The sequence below is a fragment of the Rhipicephalus sanguineus genome, chromosome 8 (genome assembly GCF_013339695.2).
Source record: "Rhipicephalus sanguineus isolate Rsan-2018 chromosome 8, BIME_Rsan_1.4, whole genome shotgun sequence".
Classification (NCBI taxonomy): domain Eukaryota; kingdom Metazoa; phylum Arthropoda; class Arachnida; order Ixodida; family Ixodidae; genus Rhipicephalus; species Rhipicephalus sanguineus.
This window is the reverse complement of record NC_051183.1, coordinates 164,548,964-164,568,764: the sequence shown is the minus strand read 5'-3', so window position 1 is coordinate 164,568,764 and position 19,801 is coordinate 164,548,964. Positions and strand designations below refer to the sequence as shown.

The 19,801-nt window shown below is 46.8% G+C and overlaps 1 protein-coding gene across 1 annotated transcript in view; it reads left to right on the top strand.

Annotated features, from left to right (window-relative positions):
- LOC119402449 (cytochrome P450 4c3) overlaps positions 1–19,801 on the top strand; it is a 215,430-nt gene that overhangs the window by 75,546 nt on the left and 120,083 nt on the right. The window contains exons 2-5 of the mRNA XM_037669602.2: positions 2,126–2,238; positions 12,154–12,239; positions 16,802–16,989; positions 19,362–19,431. Coding sequence (XP_037525530.1) covers positions 2,126–2,238; positions 12,154–12,239; positions 16,802–16,989; positions 19,362–19,431 — 457 coding nt within the window. The remainder of the gene's footprint in view (positions 1–2,125; positions 2,239–12,153; positions 12,240–16,801; positions 16,990–19,361; positions 19,432–19,801) is intronic.

The window sequence follows — 19,801 nt, the reverse complement described above, 5'->3', positions numbered from 1 at the left end:
AAAAAAAATTGATGTCTCGTTTGAATCCACGAGCACTATACTTCATAACTGTGAACAAACAGTAGCGCAAAAAATCACACAAACGATGACAGAGCAAGACGGGACACAGCGCAAAAGCGCTGTGTCCCGTCTTGCTCTGTCGTCGTCTGTATGATTTTTTGCGCTACTGTTCACAGTGATGCAATACCAACTAGCCCACCAGTCTGTCCTTTTACACTATACTTCGCTGCGATATTATACGTTGTTGAAAGTCAGCGCTGTGTGTGTGTTCTTCTTGAGTCCTTGTCTGTTGCGCTCTTCTTACATACATTAAAGAGAGATAGAAAGAAACAGAGAAGAAATGGAAAAAGAGAGAGAGAGAGGAGGAGATAGATTGAAAGAGGAAGCCAGAAAGAGAGGGAGAGAAAGAAAAGAGAAGATAGAAACTGCGAGCAAGAGATAGAAAGAAATAGATAGAGAGAGGAAAAAAAGAAAGAAGCAGAGACAAAGAAGGGATAGAAACTACGAGAAAGAGAAAGAGAGAGAGAAACGAGGAAGGCCGCCCAGCTCCGCTCTACCTTCAGGCTTGGCACCGCTAGTGCGATGCTGTTTTTTTTTTTTCACTTGATTCAAGCTGTCAATATCGCAAGCATGGCGACGAGACCATATCTAACAGCACCCCATAATGGTAGAATTAAACCATTGTGTGCAGTTAACTCGCAACGTTGAGGTGCTCATTTTGTGTGTGCGTTTTATTGGTCTCTGCTTCAGCAGTGCATTCGCACGATATATTAGAGTCAAGTTAGACCGGACGAGCAAGGGACGCCTATGTATTTGAGCCCATTAACAGCCTTTATTTGCTCGTATTATCTTACATGAATTTCACAGGCACCGCTTTGTTAAGAAAAGTCATTGTTCCGTTTCGTCTGAGTTTTTTGTCATTTTCCACTGGTCAGTGGAATTTTCTGATCGCCTATTGCTAATTGTCACAAGAAATCGAGAAGTAACATTTTTTGAGCACATGCTGTTAATGATTGACGTTAATCATTAGAGAAGCGCGAATATAACGGCAATACAAGGCAGACACAGGACAAGCGCCGACTGATGAACAGTCACGGCCAAATGAAAGACGAACAAGGTTGACTAAAACGCGTCTTTTCTCGAAAGTTTGCTCTGTTACCTCCTGTAAGCTTAATGCCAGTATGATTTCACCGTGCACGTTGGAGGCCTATGCCATCTTGGACAAAAACATAATAAGCGGTTCCACATTGTGCTCTCCAGTTATCACTTTCGAAACTTGTTTTATTTTGCAACTGGTTGTTGGCGTTTCATTTGTACATGACTGTATTCACCGTGCCATGCACTGCTGTTAGAGTGAATCTGTATTTTTTCGCCATTCAGTCTCATGGACCGTTTCATGAAAAGATGTTCAGTTATGAATAAGTTCCGGGAATTTCAGAGGTTAGTGCAATGTTTTACTGCTATTTCCTGTCGATGATGCAGGCGGTGCGAGCATCCCGCGAAAGCAATTTCCGATCCCAGCCGCTGTCACGGATTGATTACCTAGCTGAGACGTGCTCTGCAGTAATGTAGATTACGCATTCATAGCCGAGTGGGCGGTGCCAATTGATAAATGACAAAGCGTGCTTACATGAACGGTTGCACTGAACCATTTGATAATGCAAGTTTGCACAGCCACGGGGACGAAGAAACGCGACTAATGGTTCAGGACTGGCATATCGATAATAGTGGTACCGCATGCGTGAGCCAACCGTCGACTGAGTTGCATAAAGAAGAAATCAAATGCCTGAGCAGTTATCTCTCACGTAGACCACAGCACGTGCCGGACTGATAGGTCTCGCCTATTGCCTGGGCGTGCTCAGATAAGCTTTTATGTCTACTTTCTTTTCCACTGCTGTGCGCCTTTTTCAGTCGTTAGTCGGCGTTTGAAGTGTCTTGACTTGTCTCTTGTGTCCGCGTTTGCATGCACTGTTTCTTTGACACGAATACCAACTAGCTCAGCTCTCTGTTATTCATGCAAGGTGCTTGGATGAGAACACAGCGCGGATTACGTTGAATTTGTTTTGAAGTGATTCCAACAATTTTGCTTCGTATTCATGAGGTTGGCCTCACGTTTTATTTACAGGGATTTTTATATACGTGAAGTCCATGTGCCAGGACATTGTCGACCAAGACATGACATTGTCCTTTCACGGCCCAACGCCAATCCTACTCGCTGTTACGCCCTCGGTTGCCGAGGTAAGTTTTCTGGTTTCAAGGTGCAAAGCATCGTCGACCGAATAATTTGGCTGAATTACTTGTGTATCTTGTTGCGTTACGAAGCTGACATTATATTAGCCTTTATGGTCGTTGGCTCCCTCAGCGCACTTAATGATCGGTGCCACACAGTAAACGACGATGGGCGTGCAAATACGGACACGCGAGAGAAGTCGGGACATAAAAAACGGCGTTTTTGTTGTCCTGGCTTCTTTCTTGCGTCCGCACGTCCGCTGCGTTTTAACATGAATCTCCACCAACACCCATTCCAGCCACTAAGTATTCGCTATAGTTACACCCTGTCTTCCTGCAGAGCACAATGTCGTGGGTCCAAGTTCCTGTAGCCATAGCAGCATTCAGTACGCAGAAGCATTGTGTACGGCGCTTTGGGTGCGTGGTGACTCAAAAAAATCCGAAGCCAATCCACTACAGCATTCCTCATCGACGAACGTCCAGTTTCAGAGGTTAAAAAATTCACCGACGATTACAACACTGCCTAATGCGAATTCTGAGCGCAGCTTCGTTTGGGGCAACGCCAACTGTGTGGGATGTTTTGGCTCTCCGCAGTCGTCGCAAGGTAGCACTCGTTACATATTGCCACAGAAACGGCCAGCGCTCGAGTGCTACACACGCCACTCTGTGCATTGTAGGCGTCGCGAACCAGGGAATGCGGGAAGAGCGGTCATTCTAGAGCATGTTCTAAATTCTCTTGGTGCAACTAATATAAGTACACATGCAAGGTATCCGCTATGCCGTAAGCCATAATTTTTATGGAGTAGGGAAGCACCGACTACGCCATTATTCATCTTTCTGCGGATAAGCGAGGTACCCGCTACACACCTCTAAGGTATCCTGCGCATTTTTACAGCGAAAGCTGTTATGAGATCACAACAAGGGCCGTTTTTGCTAGTTGTCCGCCGCCGCCGCCGCCGCCGGTGTCCGTAACCACTATCGCTCGAAATAAGAAAATAAGAAAAAAATTCCAGGGTGGAACGAGGCTCGAACCTGGGCCCTCTACGTGGGAGCCCAGTGTCCTACCTCAGAGCCATGCCGGTGTTTGAAAGTGCTTTGCAAAAACACCCTACACCGGCTTCATGTCGGCAAGGATTCACATTACCATATGTAATGTAGCGTGGTAGAAGAGTAAAACAACAACCAGGCGTCACACAACGCGAATTCTGTAACCAGGCGTCGCATAATGCTAATGGCGCAACGAGTAGGTTGTTGAATGCTTCGAACCCATTACAAAGGGCTTTGCCATAATTCTTCATCGTCATCAGCCACAGCATCAACAAAGTGCACATAATGCCTTACAGGAGTTTAGCAGGTACCACGGTTCTCGGTAGAATGACGAAAAATTGCATAGTGGCTGCTTCTCTACTTGACAAAAATTATGATGATTTATAGCGTAGTAGGTTCCTCGCAAGCGCACTTCTATTGGTTGCCAAGAAAACCCATAAGGCTCCCATGATCCACTTCCTCAGGGTCTCAATAAAGTTAATTCCCTCTCTCTCTCTCCCTCTCACACGTTAACATATGTTATAAACCGTGGTGAGAGAGTCACGTAACGACCGGGCGTCACACAATGCGAATAAAGTATCTAGTGGGTCCTTTAAAGCTTCCAACCCATTACAAAAGCGCAGTCATAATTCTTCATCGTCAACAGCCATCGCATCAAGAAACTGCTCATAATGCCTTACAGATGGTACCTCGCTTCTCCGCAGATTGACGAGTAATGTCTTGGTGGGTGCTTCCCAACTTCACAAAAATTATGATTTGTGGCGTAGTGGGTACGTTGCTAGTGTACTTGTATTAGTAGTCACAAGAGAGTTTATAACGGGCACTAGAAATGCCGCTCTTCGAGCTTTCGCTGTGACTGTGCTGCGCTTTCCGCGCAGGCCTGGCGTTTTTTTTCTTTTTTTTTTTTTGATGCCGCATGTGGGTAATGACGATTAAGAGTTATGGCTGAGCACCTTGCAGTGGGTGGGAAGCTTTAAACCACACACTCGTTGCACAGTTAGCATGGTGTGGTGCCTGGTTATTTTACTCTTCTGCCGCGCTAAATTACATAGGTTAACGCGATTCCTTGAACGACATGACGTTTGTACAGGGTCTTTTTGCAAAATGAGTTCCAGATACCAGCGTGGCTTTGTGTTAGTATACTCGATTGCCACGCAGAGGGCCCGAGCTAAAATCCCATTGGATCCTGGATATTTTTTTTTCTCATTTTATACAAAATGGGCTTTCGCGCAACCGAGCGACTCAGAGAATGAAAGTGGAGAGGAGAAGCGCTTGTATGGAGCAAGGCTGAGCGTCAGCGGGATGTCGAATAAAGAGAAAGCTTATCTCGCTCAACCGAGTACGCTCCTCACCGACCGCCGCCAACGAGCAGGCCACGCGAGAGATGCGAATTCCCGGGGGAATCCCCGCCGTTTTTCCCCTGTGGTGGCGGTAGGCGACATGAAGGGCGGTCGTCCCTCAGAAAACAGCGAACCGGTTTATACAAACAACACCTAGGCACGTATTGATACAAGAGTACTACGCTCGGCCGATCACTTTCGACAGATTTCACGATGCCGTTAACGGCGTCTGCACGCCCCTATGGCCTCGAACTCTGCCAGCTGGGTTAAGGCGGCGTGTCAGAGATGCCGACGCGTCCGGCGCTAATAGTCATTTTGTTACAGGTTCTGTTAGTACACGAAAATTTACAACAGAGATCGGACCCCCAGCCATTCGCTACTAGGATGCCTAAATCAATATGGAACGACATGAACAGTCTAAAAAGAGACAGGGCGTGCAAGGCGGACACAAGAAAGAAGTCAGGACACCACAAACGCCGACTAACAACTGAAGAGACGCACAACGGCTGAAAAGAAAGAAGGCACGAAAACTTATCTGCGCATGCCCATGCAACAGGCGAACCTATCAGTCTGGCACGCGTGGCGGTCTACGTAGAAGATAACTGTCAAGGCATTTGATTTCACCTTTATGCAAGTTAATCGACGGGTGGCTCACGCATGCGCTACCACTGTTCTCGATATGCCATGCTTCAATCATCAGGCGCGTTTCTTCATTTCTATGCCGGTACAACATCGAATTTTGGCGTGCACTTACAATCTCGACAATGTAAACATAGATTAGAAGGTGAGCCTCCTGTTAGCGATCTCTTATGTTCCAACCAGGGGCGGAGCCAGGGGGGGGGGGGGGCTTATGGGGCTTCAGCCCCCCCCCCCCCCTGGCTCCGGGGGGTGGGATTTATTGGGCTTCAGCCTCCTCGCCACCTCCCCCCCTTGAAATTTTTAATTTTTTTCGTTCTATTATACACCACCGTCCGAAATAACCACTTTCACCGAAAATCAACCAGGATGTCGTCTAAAATGTGTTTTTTTTTTCGAGCACGACAATGCCATGGACAGTTGAAAGGTTCCGGAAGGTGGCTTTTCTGCAAGATTTTTTTTTCAACCATGCAGTTTGTGAAACAGGGTATCACTCTTATTTCTTTTTTGAACAATAAAAAGAAAATTGACTCTGGTACGATTATTCCTGTTTTTACCTTACTTTCACGCAGCCGGCGTCTGTCATTGTGTTCTTCCTAACCTAGAAGGTCTACAAGGCGACGCACGTTTAACTACATTATTTTTTTTAAGGACTAACGTCCCCGGGTCTAACATTTACTCTCCGTGCAGTTACTTCTACAAAGCAAGGTGTGGGAGCGGGATAGTTGGTATTCCGTACTGCTAAAACTTTAGCGCAAAAAGTGCTAACTTCCAAAGTACAAGCGCTAACTTCCAACTATCGTTTCTTAAAGCAACACACAGATATATACCTGTCACATGTGATTACAAAGATATCAGAGGAAAACAAGAGGAAAACCTAAACAAAAAAAAAACGCAAAATTACGCGGGACCAACACGTGCGGGTGAATTTAAGTAATCTAGCTCCCTTTTTGTTAGTGCGATGGATGGCTTGCTGACGCAGCTTCCATTAGCAATCGCTGCCGCCTCAATGATGATCCTGGTACTATCCTTAGGGTGAGTTGCCAACACTGTTGTACTGTGAAATAAAGGCACGCATTTGCATTCCGCGCAATGAGCCGCCAAGAAACCATCACAACCTTTTTTCACTGTCTGATTGTGTTCGAGCAATCTCACATTCAGGCATCTGCCTGTCTGTCCGACGTAACTTTGACTGCAGGACAAAGGTATGTTATAAACTACGCCCTTCACACATTCAACAAATTCATTGCAGTGCCTAATTTTACAGCTGTTGGGAGGCCTCCTTACCGGACTGGTTCTGGCACATAACAGCGACAACTTATTAGGCGCAGAAAACGCAACTGAAATCCTCGCTCTTAGACCAATCTTTTTGAGATTGTGTGATATACCGTGCAGGTATGGAATCACAGCCACCTTCTTACGAACTGTTGCCTGCGAATCAGTGCACGAGTTACTGATCTTTGAAAACTTGCACAACTTCACTGAAACAGATACCAGCAGGCGGCGTGGATATCCAGCTGCCTTCAAACGAGCAATTTGCCCGCAGAAGCTTTCTTGCATCGAATGGTAGCAAGGCTTGGTCAATGTGTTGTGTAAAACAGGCACGAGCATTTCCGCGCTGGACCAGCTTGCTGTGTGCAGAGGCAAAACACAGGTTTTTTTTGCATGAGGCTCATATCTCCAGCATACATGGCTATCGAAAAGGTCTGAGCCTCAGGTCCAAAAACCTCAGGACCAAGAACCTCAGGGATCCGTTCTTTTTTAGCAGTACTTCTACAAGGCAACTTTTGGTCCTCACAGATCACCTCGCCAGACGAATAGTCTGTCCGCTAACACACTGCATGCGAATGATCTTTTTATCCCCAGTTCAGATGAGCTGTTAATCCCCAGGGATTATTTTTCACATTTTTTTAGCGCAAGGCGCGAATACTTTTTTTCGCGTGTTGTTTTCCATGGTTACCAAAAATCGCGCGGAAAAGAACACAACAAAAAAATATTTAGCATTCCGTGCCTCACTGTTTTCGCTGTCAATGCGACAACTAAATACAAAATACTAAATACAAAACGAATGGCGTTCAAGCTGCTGTTCGTGAGACATATCCAGCCGCACTCTGCACTCACTGCACCAGTCACTCCCTTAATCTACTGTGTGCGGCATGCTCCATCACAGACATCCGAAACTGTTCTCGAACTCTAAAGGCGACGTCAGTCTTTTTCCGTAAATCTTCTAGCCGCTCACACGTTTCGCGAAAAATAAGCTTGAGCTGTACTGAGTCTACAAGGCAGCGCCTTGTAGTCTTGTAGGCAGCGCCTTGTAAGCAGTGCCTTGTAGGCAGCGCCTTGTAGGGTCGAGAAGCACGATGCAGTGCTTCTCGACCCAGCATCGAGAAGCACCAGCCGTCACCAGATCACCAGCCGTCGAGCCGGTCTCCGGAAGCAAAACCTTGGGAGCAATGTATTCGAAAGCGCGGAAGAATATTTTCGCAGAACTCTGTTCATTAAGTTCATGGACCACGTACTAGCCCAGTTAAACCAACGGTTCGATAAGCACAGGGCACTTCTAAAGTACTTTTCAGTAATTGTACCATCCTCAATACCACCAATTCAAGATGATCGGGAGAGCCCCGCCACGGTGGTCTAGTGGTTATGGCGCTCGACTGCTGACCCGAAGGTCGCGGGATCGAATCCCGGCCGCGGCGGCTGCATTTTCGATGAAGGCGAAAATGTTTGAGGCCCGTGTACTTAGATTTAGGTGCACGTTAAAGAACCCCAGGTGGTCGAAATTTCCGGAGCCCTTCACTACGGCGTCTCTCATAATCATATCGTGGTTTTGGGACGTTAAACCCCAGATATTATTATTAGATGATCGGGAGAAAGGAGCAGAAAATCTCCTGACAGTTTTTGCGCATGACGTCGAAACGAGGGCTGCTTTGGGAGAACTGCGACTATGGTGGACAAAGTGGACGAACGAAGCAGCAAACCATCGCCCCAGTACAGAAACCGATGCCCTCTCTCATTGTGACAGCAGGTTCTATCCGAATGTGTACAAGCTACTCCATATTCCAGCCACCCTTCCAGTGACCACTGTCGGCGCAGAGAGAATGTTCATGGTAGGCCTGGCACTTCTGTACGCCCACAGAAATGTCGGAAGTCATTGACCACTTCACTAAGCTTCTTCGCCGGGTCAACTTTGTCCTTTGATACCGAGCAGGACAAAAATCAGCGCAAACGAAAGGAAAAGACACTGCTGTTCCAGAGTTCAGGTCAATGAGCCCGTAATTCTGACGCAATATTATTGTTCACCAAGTTTTAAAGCTGTGAGGATTTTGTACATTTTAGCAGTTAACACCGTGACCTAATATAAACATACGAATACCGGCATCAGGTGGACATTAACAGCGAATCGACAGCTTCACCTTGTTCACTGAGAGGTCGGCATACGAGGCGTTACCAAATAAATTCAGCTATTGGGAAGCCGTACTAGCGGCATTGTTTGTTGCTTTCATTTGTCGGTTTTGTTCTTTATTGCGTTTTGAACTAGAAGCGACAACCCTCCTTTTATATTGAGTGCACAATAGTGGTTCACACTTTTAAAACAGTTTTGAAATAGTTTCTTTCGTTATTTATGCCCTCTTCCATAATAGGTCTCTCCACATGGTGCGTCCGAGAGGGCAGCTTGGCCCAAGGACGTATCAGTTTCTGTGATTGTGCAGCATGTTCTTTTGCCTTATTTTGGGCATTATGCATAGTGATCATTGCTTAGTTCTGTATACTGATTGCATATTTAAATGTACATTTGTGATGTTTTGTGTAAGCATACTGCGCACTTTTTCCGGTGACTTATGTTTTGCCTGTATTCGAGGTGTACTTTCCCATTCTTGTTTTTCCCTGGCCGCATCATTTGTGCCAAAAAAATGAACATTTTGCGTAAACAATCTGCATTAAAATATTTGATCTCGTCCTGGTTATTTTGTGGACTTCATTTTTTTGTTATCAGGCACTTCTTTAGTTTAAAAATTATGCAGTTCCAAAGTTTACGTGATATTTCCTGTACCTCTCGCACACAAAAAAATTAAAAATTTGAAAAGATTGACGACAGTTATTCCTGAAAAGATTTTGCGGGCATGGTAACATAATTTTTTTTGTGAAAAAACACATTTCTTACTCGTTCTTGTCAGTGCGCAGCATTCAAGAATTGATTTGCAGCATCTAATACAAATTGTCAGTGGTAATACATGTTATTCATACAATTAGTCGCTCGAACAATTCAATGAGGAGGTGGCGCTGCAACGTGAGCCCCCCCCCCCCCCCCCCCCCAACAAAATTCCTGGCTACGCCACTGGTTCCAACAATCTCTGGTTAATGCATCGGCCCGTCTGTCCTACGTAGGAGCGGCCGCAGCTGAAAGGGACCTTATACACCACACTCGTACGGCAATCAGTGAATTTCTTGGTGTGTTTTACGAAAGAAGTATCGGTCCGCTTGTTGTCTTTTACTCGCTCATTCTTCCTCTGCACAGCGGCACAAATCTTACCTAGCTTATTGGCAGCCGTGAAAACAACATTAACGCCGTATCTACTTCCTACTTTCTTTAGCCTGTGAGATACGCAACGAATGTACGGTATACCTACGACACGTTTCTTCCTATCGCTTTCTGCAACCATGCTCGGACTTAACACAATAGACTTCTTTAAACGTTCATCGACCGTGGCCACTGCATCACGAGGACACCCTACATCTAAAAGACGCGTAACCTGTGCGCTAAAGCTATCACTCAGTTTGTGCTCACACGACTTGGTGAGGGCTGACTTAAGGCAAGACATGGCGATGCCGTTTTTTACAACCTTCGAGTGCTCGGACGAAAAATTTAACAGCGGTTGCGAAGATCTAGGAGAATACTGCCAGCACACGTGGTTCTTCTGGAACGTTAAGGAAATGTCTAGAAATTGTATTCCATTATTCTGAGGCACCTCTTTAGTAAAGCTCAGCCCTCCTCCATTTAATTCAAATTTTTCACTCACGGAAGTTACCACCTTTTCAATGTCCTTACCACTACAAAAAATCAAGTCATCGTCCACATAACGAAAAACCTTAATAACCGAATTACCTAAGGCGCCTTCCAAAAGATTGTCAATCTTGCTAAGGTATAAATCACTAAGAACCGGAGCAACCTTAGAACCAATGCATATCCCTGATTTCTGCACATAAACGCCTTCCTTCGAACCTACCAGCGTCGACTTTAAATACATGGAAAGGATTTCTAGAAATTTCCCAGTAGAAACACCACATTTATCGGTGAAAACCGTCTGGTGCCCTTGTTCGTTAATACATTCATTAACACATTTTAACAAGTCCTTATGCGGCAAAGAATAATACAGGTCTTCAATATCCATACTAAAAGCTTTACAACAGCCGGGGTTCTCCTCTGAGAGAAACTGAACTAGCGTCTGAGAATTACGCATACGAAAAGGGTCTGAAAAACTCAAAGAGGTTAAGCAGTTCTGCAAATAACTAAATACAGCGACTCCCAGGTGCCTTGCTCTGAAACGATTGCTCGAAACGGAGTCTCGTTCTTATGTGTTTTGGCTGAAAAAAACAATTCTAAAGTAAGTGACTTAACCTTCTTGACATTACAAGCTATTCTCTCAAGATCATGTCTTAACAAAAGGTCGACAGCACGTTGCCTAACTACCGATGGCTTAAGTTTTACCGTCCTAAAATTCTTTGCTATGGCTGTTAATGCTTTTTCTGAGAACAAACTGTCCGGCATAATTACAAAATACCCTTCCTTATCTGAAATTACTGACCTGAGTTTCTTCTCGACACAGTAATTAACCAAAGGCCGAATAGGATCATAACACTTAAGGTGCATATTAGAACGCTTGATGCTAGCAACGCAGTCTGAAATGCAGTGGGAACGCTCTTCTTCAGGAACAAGTCTATGATTGTACGCGGCAAACTTAAAACGCCCATTGGTTTCAGATTCGGCTTAAAACAGTATTTAGGACCTAAGGCTAGGGTTTTGCAGTGACTATCATATAACGCAGCTCTTCCAAGGACTAGCAAGTTATTTTGCGGGGAAACAGTATAAGTAATCTTCCTCTTACATGGTTGAAGTTCTCGAAGTTTTCGAGAACTTCAACATCGAGAAAAACTTCGATAACTTCAACCATGCTCACAAGGCTGGGATACACAACTTTGGTAGTCAGTATTTCTATTGTTATCGCGCACAAAATCCTTTTCATGCTGTTAATTAAAGCTGTATTGCAATGTTCCCGCACTATCTCGTCTTCACAATTTTTTCAGTGGCGCTAGAGTTGAACAGCGCTCACCTAAGCTCGGCTGTGCAGCCCTCGCGCAGGTGGCGTAAATATGGCGAACGGCGCCGAAGCGGGGTTTCTGGTAGGCGCCATAATGACGTGGCCGGCGTCATCACCTCGCCGCGACGTCACTGCCCCGCCCATTCGCTAGGCTCTCTACATACACGGCTCTGATGACGTAGAACAATGCGAGAAGCCGGAGAAGGCGAGACGCCGAGGCGGCGCATGCAACGCGTCCAGGCTGCATAAAAAAGCTAAGAAAACGGAAAGGCGTCGATAGCAGCAACACGAATCCAGACAGCGGGAGCTTGCAAGAGCGGAGAATGCCAGGAAAGGTCCCCGTTTGCTCACGTTGGAGAAAGGAGCGGAGAAGCTTTTACAACAGAAACGCGAATACAGCTCAGCTAGCAATCCGTACCTGTATGAATTTCGCGGCTTCACGGACGTTTTTCTTATATTCTTTCAAATTTGCGAATAATAATTATGTTCTCGTGTTGTATACTTCTGCCACTAAGACAATTCATGAACGACATTGTGTATATATTCGCTGACTAGTTTGTGTCTTCTTATTTTTTATGCAGAAGGTGCTGTCCGGCACCGAAAACATAAACAAGTCATTCTTGTACGCGATGATGAAGAGCTGGATCGGCAATGGGCTCCTCACAAGGTACGTTCGATTGTCTGTTCGTTTTCGCGGTTTTATATATGCGAAGCTATTTATAACCGTGTTTATGAAAAGCTTGTGGCTTAAAGATTAAACTTTATGGTTTACACCATGCGGCGGCACCATCAACAAATCGATAGCGTCAGTGCTCGCCAACATTTGCGGTTGTGTTGTTCTTTATTGGTGCGTATGAAATGACTTGTCACAACGCTATGATAGCTATATTGTGCTTTCTGGAAGTGAACTGATCATAGTATTTGCAGACATATCGCGATTTTTCTTTTATTCTATTATTTTTTTTAACTTGCCATGTCTGAGATTGTTCATGAAGAGAGACGTGTGACCTTGTAGGCCTCAGAAGGCGATTATAGGTAATATAGGTAATATAGGTAATACGTGTTGATACGCCGCAAAATTTGAGCCGCAGTCCACTTGTCCCAGCCTGAAACAGGTGCATGAGACGGAGTGAACGTTTCAGGAAACTGCGGTCATGCAGTCTTAACATGTCAGGATTCTTTTGCTAGCACACTGAGTTTTTCTTCCTTGTTGAGCAGAATTAGCGCTGTGGCTGTCTATCAGGGGCGTAGCCAAGGGGGGCGGGACGGGTTGGGGGGATTCAAACCCTCCTGAAATTTTTAAATTTTGCTTGTGTATATATACACGCACACATACAAACGCACGCACGAACATACATAAAGTATGGTTGAAACCCCCTCCCCCCCCCCCCGAAAAAGATTTCTGGATACGCCCCTGCTGTCTGCTTGACTGGGTTCGTGGCTTCTCATTGGAAGCCGTTGTCACGTGCCACACGTCATCAAGGGACTTGTCGCGTGGTTAGTGCCGCAGGGTCACGGGCACGCAGAGACCGACGCGTACACGCTGCTGGCTCGGATGAAAGTCGAACCCCCCACTCTTTATTGGGCACGAACATATATGACGCACTCATGCAAGTAACAGGGGGCGCCACGCTCCAGTGGCGACCTAATAAAAGGGCTGAATTGTGGCGACCTCTACATCTCCCCGCTTGAGGAAGTTCGAAGGTCCGATGGGAGGATGGAGGACGCCGAACACATCACAATGTCACAAGTTCAAACGGCGCGGCGGAACAACGCGCCGGCCGTAACGTGTTCGTGTAACACCATCACTAGGGTCTCTGGCTGCAGGGGAATGTTGCAAAGGCTGCCCTTGGGGGACCGTAGGTTCCACGCTGTTGGCAGGTTGAGGTTCCTGAAGGGGAACTTGCTGCGGTGGCGATGGTTGCTGTGCAGCTGTCGGCAGCGATTCCTCACCGGAGGCAGAAGGCACGAAATGCACTAGGTGACGGCGGTTACGCTGTAGAACACCACCTCGGTCTGTTTCAACCACATAGCTTCTTGGCCTTTGCCCCGGGCTGAGGACCGTAGCTTGAACTTGGTCAGGGCGCACCCACACATGCTGACCCGTTTGGAGAGGTGGCAGGTCTCGAGCTCCATCATGCCTATTGTAGTCGTCGGTCTGCTTACGCTTGTAGGCCGCATCCTTGGCGACATCTTTCCTAGGCAGCCCGTTGGGACGTAGCTGGGAGTTTTGCTTCGTGACTGTGGTTCTCAGCTGACGTCCCATCAACAGCTGGGCTGGACTGAAGCCATCGACTACCGGAGTGTCCCGATAACTGAGCAGAGCGAGGTGAGGGTCTTTGGACTTGCGGAGCAGGTCCTTGACTGTCCGTACCATCCTCCCTGCCTCTGCGTTTGACTGGGCGTAGTGGAGGCTACTGGTCGCATGGTTGAAGCCGTAGGACGCTGCGAATGCCGCAAACTCTTGCGATGAGAACGGTGGGCCATTGTCCGACCTGACGTCTTGTGGGATTCCGTGGCGTGCGAAGATGCTTTTGAGAGCATCGATGACTGCCCGAGCTGTAGTGCTTCTCAGGGTCACCACCTCGGGGAACCTCGAGTAGTAGTCTACCACTAGGAGGAACGTCTGGCCATTGAGACGAAGCAAGTCCATTCCGAGAAATTCCTAGGGGCGTCCAGGTAGAGCTGTGGAGACTAGGGGTTCTGCAAGGTTCACCGGAGTGGAAGCGCACTGTTCGCAGTTGGCGACGAGAGAGGCGATGTCTGCTGAGATACCCGGCCACCAAATCGACTCCCGAGCTAGGGCTTTGGTCCTATTGATGCCCTGATGGCCTTCGTGCAACAGCGTCAAGACCGCCGGCCGAAGAGACGATGGGATGACAATCCGGGGGCCTTTCAACAGGATACCGTCGCAGACGGATACCGTCGCTCGTCCACCACGGAGGCGTACTTCGACACGTAGCTTGGTCTTTCGTGACCAACATTGCTGGCAGAAGGAGATGAGGGCCTTGCACTCTCCATCGGGGTCTTGTGCCTGTCGTACATCTTCGGGGCTGAGTGGCAAGACTTCCGTCATGCAGCCGACTACTTGTGCTGCGAAGTGTTCCACCGTGTCTAGAGGAGTGGATGCCTTGTGGGTGATACGTGATAAGGTATCTGCTGTTGCTAGCAGTTTTCCTGGCACGTGCAGCATGCGAAACTGGTACTGCATTGTCTTGGGCCGTAGTATCTGAATAAGAGGCGGCAACATATCCAGTTCTATCTTGCCCAGAAGTGAAACGAGAGGCAGGTGGTCGGTCTCGACGTCGAAGGTGATGCCACGGACAAACTCGTCGAACCATTGAATAGCCGACGTTCTTGCGAAAGCTTCTTTTTCGGTCTGGCTGTAACGCTGTTCGGTACCCGTCATTGACCTCGAAGCGAATGCGACTCGGCGACGCTCTCCCGAGGGTTGAGTCTGCAGCAATACTGCGCTGAGTCCGAAAGAGCTTGCATCTGCAGACACTGTCGTGGCATGCGACGGGTGGCACTTGTCCATGCACCTGTCTGACGTCAATAGCTCTTTGACCTTCTTGAATGCTGCCTCTTGCTCATGCTGCCACACCCAACTCGCAGACTTGTTCAGCAGAGCTCTGATGGGTGCTGTGACGTCCTAGATGTGTGGCAGGAATCTGGCGAGATGATTCACCATTCAAAGCAGTCGTCTAACACCGGCGACGTCTGTGGGAGCTTCCATAACTTTGACCGCTTGAACCTTGCTTGGATCCGGCCTGATACCTTGAGCTGAGACGACAGCTCCGAAGAAGGAGACCTCAGATACCCCAAAACGACATTTGTCCTCGTTCAGTGTGATGCCTGCTTTTGCAAGGCGAGATAGCATCTGGCTCAGTCTGGCGTCATGCTACTGCCGGGTACGTCCAAAAACCAGAATGAAGGAAAGAAGATGACTCTTAAGGGCTCGTTTTCTTTTGTTAGACACAATAATAATGAGAACTAACAGACAATAACGCCAAGGAAAGTATAGGGGGTGTTATCTGTAGTATTTAGAATATAAATGCGACGAAAGTAAAGTGGACGAAAAGATAATTTGCGGCTTGCAGGGACCGAACCTGCGACCTTCGAATAACGCGTCCGATGCTCTACCACTGAGCTACGGCGGCGGTCATCCTCCCGTCCACTTTATGGGGTATATATGTGCATTTAAACCTTGGAGTGTTAGTCAGCGCCAATCGCAGCCATGGCGGTGAGTGTGGAACACTCTTTTTTCTGCCTTTCTGACGTCACGTAGCACGTGATCTTTTTACGAGCTGGCAGCTGACCAATAATCCCTCGCATACTACCTGAAGGCATCAAGTCTGCCAGAACGAGACCCTTGCTATGAATGAAGGAGAGAAGATGTCATCTATGACGTCGCACGACAACGTCATCACGTGATTCGCCACAAGGTCTATGGTGGGCCGATCACAGAGGCAGTGCAAAACCAGGTTTGGTGCACAAAGCATGCAATGCCTCCGATCCTGGAAGCAGTGCAATAAAGACCACGTTAGGTGCACAAAGCTTTGGGAGGGACTTCGAGCGAGAAGAAGATCCATTCTAAAAAGACAGGGCGTGCAAACACGGACACAAGAAAGAAGTCAGGACACCACAAACGGCGTTTGTGGTGTCCTGACTTCTTTCTTGTGTCCGTGTTTGCACGCCCTGTCTTTTTAGAATGAATACTTACCAACTAGCTCAGCTCTCTGTTATTCTAAGATAAAGAAGACTTTCGCCTTTGAATCGTCTTACGCGAGTGCATAAGGGACCCTGTGAGTCTTTTTCTTTTGTATCTGTATATTAAGTGTCTTCTGGAAGTAAATTAGTTGCGAGTGACAGCTCTGTAGGGGTCCATTTTGTCTGAGCTTTTAACCCCTGCGCCTAACATTCACCATAAGTACTTAACGTACATTGAAACTTCCCTCATTAGACTTCAAGCATGCGAAGATGGTCGTTATCAAAATTTCTGGGTAAATAAAACAGTTTGCGAACATGCGAAAATATGCACCTTTAAAACATTTCCGTCAGATGACATGAGCAAATGCAAGCTGAGCGTAACTGCAAACCGTGATGTCTTGATCACCTCTAGAAATCACAAGCAGGCTTGCATTCGCTGTGAAGTTTGCTAGAGAAAATATAGGCTCCAGCGCATACTGACGAGGAGTCGCCGTGACTTTCTCTCCCCCACCTAACCAGCGAGAAGGCAATCTGGAAGAAACGGAGGAAAGCTCTGACACCTGCGTTCCACTTCCGAATCCTGGACGAGTACGTGCCCATCATGAACCGACGGGCGGTCATGCTCACGGACAAGCTGGCTCGCCTGGGCAGGGAGTACTTCGATATTCTACCCGTGATCAGGCTGGCAACATTTGCCATACTCTTCGGTAAGAGCCTGTTCCACAGGTAGGTCAGCACCTTTACTTTAATATGACTTGCTGTTGGGGTGAATGACATCTCTGTGCACTGTCTTCTTCTCTATTTCTTTACTTCTTTATTTCCCCCTTTGCACTGAAAAAATCCCTTTGTGGTAGCATTGCTTTGTCAGGTTTCTTTTTTTTATTTTTTGCGTGCCTTTTAAGCAGTACTCTCGATCAGGCAATGTCGCTGGAGGGAACCCTCTGACGGGTGCGCTTGTCTTCCTCAAGGGAGCAACTCCTGCCGCCCTGACGAAGACAAGTGCCGTGGCCAAAGCGTCGGCTCCAGCGACATTCCTTGCTCAACGACTTCTCATCGCTTCAGGCCCCACTTTTCCCCTTCTGTCTTGCCTGGATTATTAACGAGTTGGCTTTTCGTTGATGTCTAGTTGCTTGTGGAAAATACCATAGCAGAACAGACCATTTGGCAAGAGTGCTATCTATGAACACTAAAAGAGTGCAGAATATTTTATGGAAACATTTCGTATGGCGCATTCGACGTTTCAAGACCTCATTACCTCACATTGCGATGTAAAAAAAAAAATAGGAAAACTTTCGTTTAACAGCCCGACGTGGCGGCGCCTATGTGGCGTACGTAAAATCGTCTAGAGCACAAAAAAAAAAAATCCCCGACGATTACGATACTGCCTAATGAGAATTCTGAGCGCAGCTTCGTGTTGGGGCAACGCCAGCTGTGTTTAAAGTTTTGGCTATCCGCAGTTGTAGCAATGTAACATTCGTTGCATATTACCACAGAAACTGCCAGCGCGCGAGTGCTACGCACACCACCCTGTGCATTGCATAAGGCGTCGCGAAGCAAGCGAAACGCCAGGCCTGTTACGACAATCGAAGCCAGCCGCAGTGCACGTGCTAGCCCAGCATACGCACGAGCTCCGACCGGGGGGCCAGCGCGCATGACGGAGGGAGAAAGCGAGGTTAGAGACCAGTGGCTCGTGATATCGGCACACTCCACGTTCGCTCTCTTTCGTCCTCGTTGGTTCTACCGGTTACGCCGACGCCAGCCGATGGCAACGGCGACGCCGCTCTATCTATCTATCTATCTATCTATCTATCTATCTATCTATCTATCTATCTATCTATCTATCTATCTATCTATCTATCTATCTATCTATCTATCTATCTATCTATCTATCTATCTATCTATCTATCTATCTATCTATCTATCTATCTATCTATCTATCTATCTATCTATCTATCTATCTATCTATCTATCTATCTATCTAGCCGCCTACGACTTTGTGCTCTCCTGGCCGTTTCGTTAATCGTATGTATACCAAAATTAGTGTGCGATAACATGACCGCATTGCGAATATAAATGACAGGTCATAACATGAAAATCATGACATGCGTGTCATGAATAGCATAATTTACATTCCACGGCCTTGGGGCTCTTGCGGTTGTTCCGTTAATTTAATGTATACCAAAATTGGTATGGTGTGACAAGAATTCATGACGAACATAATGACAGGTCCTAACATGCAAATCATGACACACATGTCATGTGCAGCATGATTTACATGACATGATCTCGGGCCCCTCGCTCCCGTTTAAATGAATGGATATATATGAAAAGTGGTATGACCAGACATTTCTGTATGACGAACATAACTGACACGTGGTAACATGAAAATTATGAAATGCATGTCATGTACGAGATGATTTACATGTCACGCTCATGGCGCACTGGCGGCCGTTTCGCTAGATTGATATACACCAAAACTGGTATTGCGCGATGTGACTGTATGAAGAACATGAATAACATGCGGTAACATGAAAACCATCACATGCATGTCATGTATATTATGATTTACATGCCACACTCATGGTGAATTCGCGGCCGTTTCGCTTGCTTGATATAGACCAAAATTGGTATTGCGCTACCCGACTGTATGACGAACGTCAATGAGAGGTGGTAAGATGAAAATCATGACACGCAAGTCATGTACGACATGATTTGCTCATGATGCGCTCGCGGCCGTTTCGCTAGATTGATATACACCAAAATTGGCATTGCGCGATGTTACTGCATGAAGAACATGAATAACTGTTGGTAACATGAAAACCATGACATGCATGTTATGTATGTCATGCTTTACATGCCACGCTCATGGTGCTTTCGCGGCCGTTTCGCTAGCTTGACATACACCGAAATTGGTATTGCGCGACGCGACTGTAGTACGCGCTTGTCCTTGTCTTTCTAAGTACTTGTTTAAGTTACGCGCTCGTATTTCAAAGTATCATGAATCACCAACTCGCCCAATCAGCCACTTTAATCAGAATTCAGAGTTCGCTTGCTAACGTTGTCTCCTTTGCCATTGCAGAGACTGCTATGGGCGTGAAGCTGGACGAAGAAGAAGTCGAAAACAGCGAATTCCTGAAAGTCAATGACGAGTAAGTTGTTTACTTGGGGGCTGACACTAGCAAAAGAAAAAAAAGCTTTGCAGGATTAATAATTTCTGCCGCTTAACGTGCCAGAACCATGACATAATTATGATGCACGCTGTAGTGGAGAACTCTGGGCAGTTGCTACCAAGACACAGTACACCGGCCTCTAGCCTCCGTCGAAATGCCACCGCCACGGCCGGAATCGAGTTTTGGGGCAGCAGCCGAAGCACAATATCTTGAGGGCCATGAAGAGAGGAACATAAGCAAACCGAATGAATTAAAGAACAGTGAAAATGGCCCATCAGTGGTATATTTCACACGGGTCTTATCTCAAGCGCCGCAGGAATTGACACAGTACTATTGTCGATAAATACGA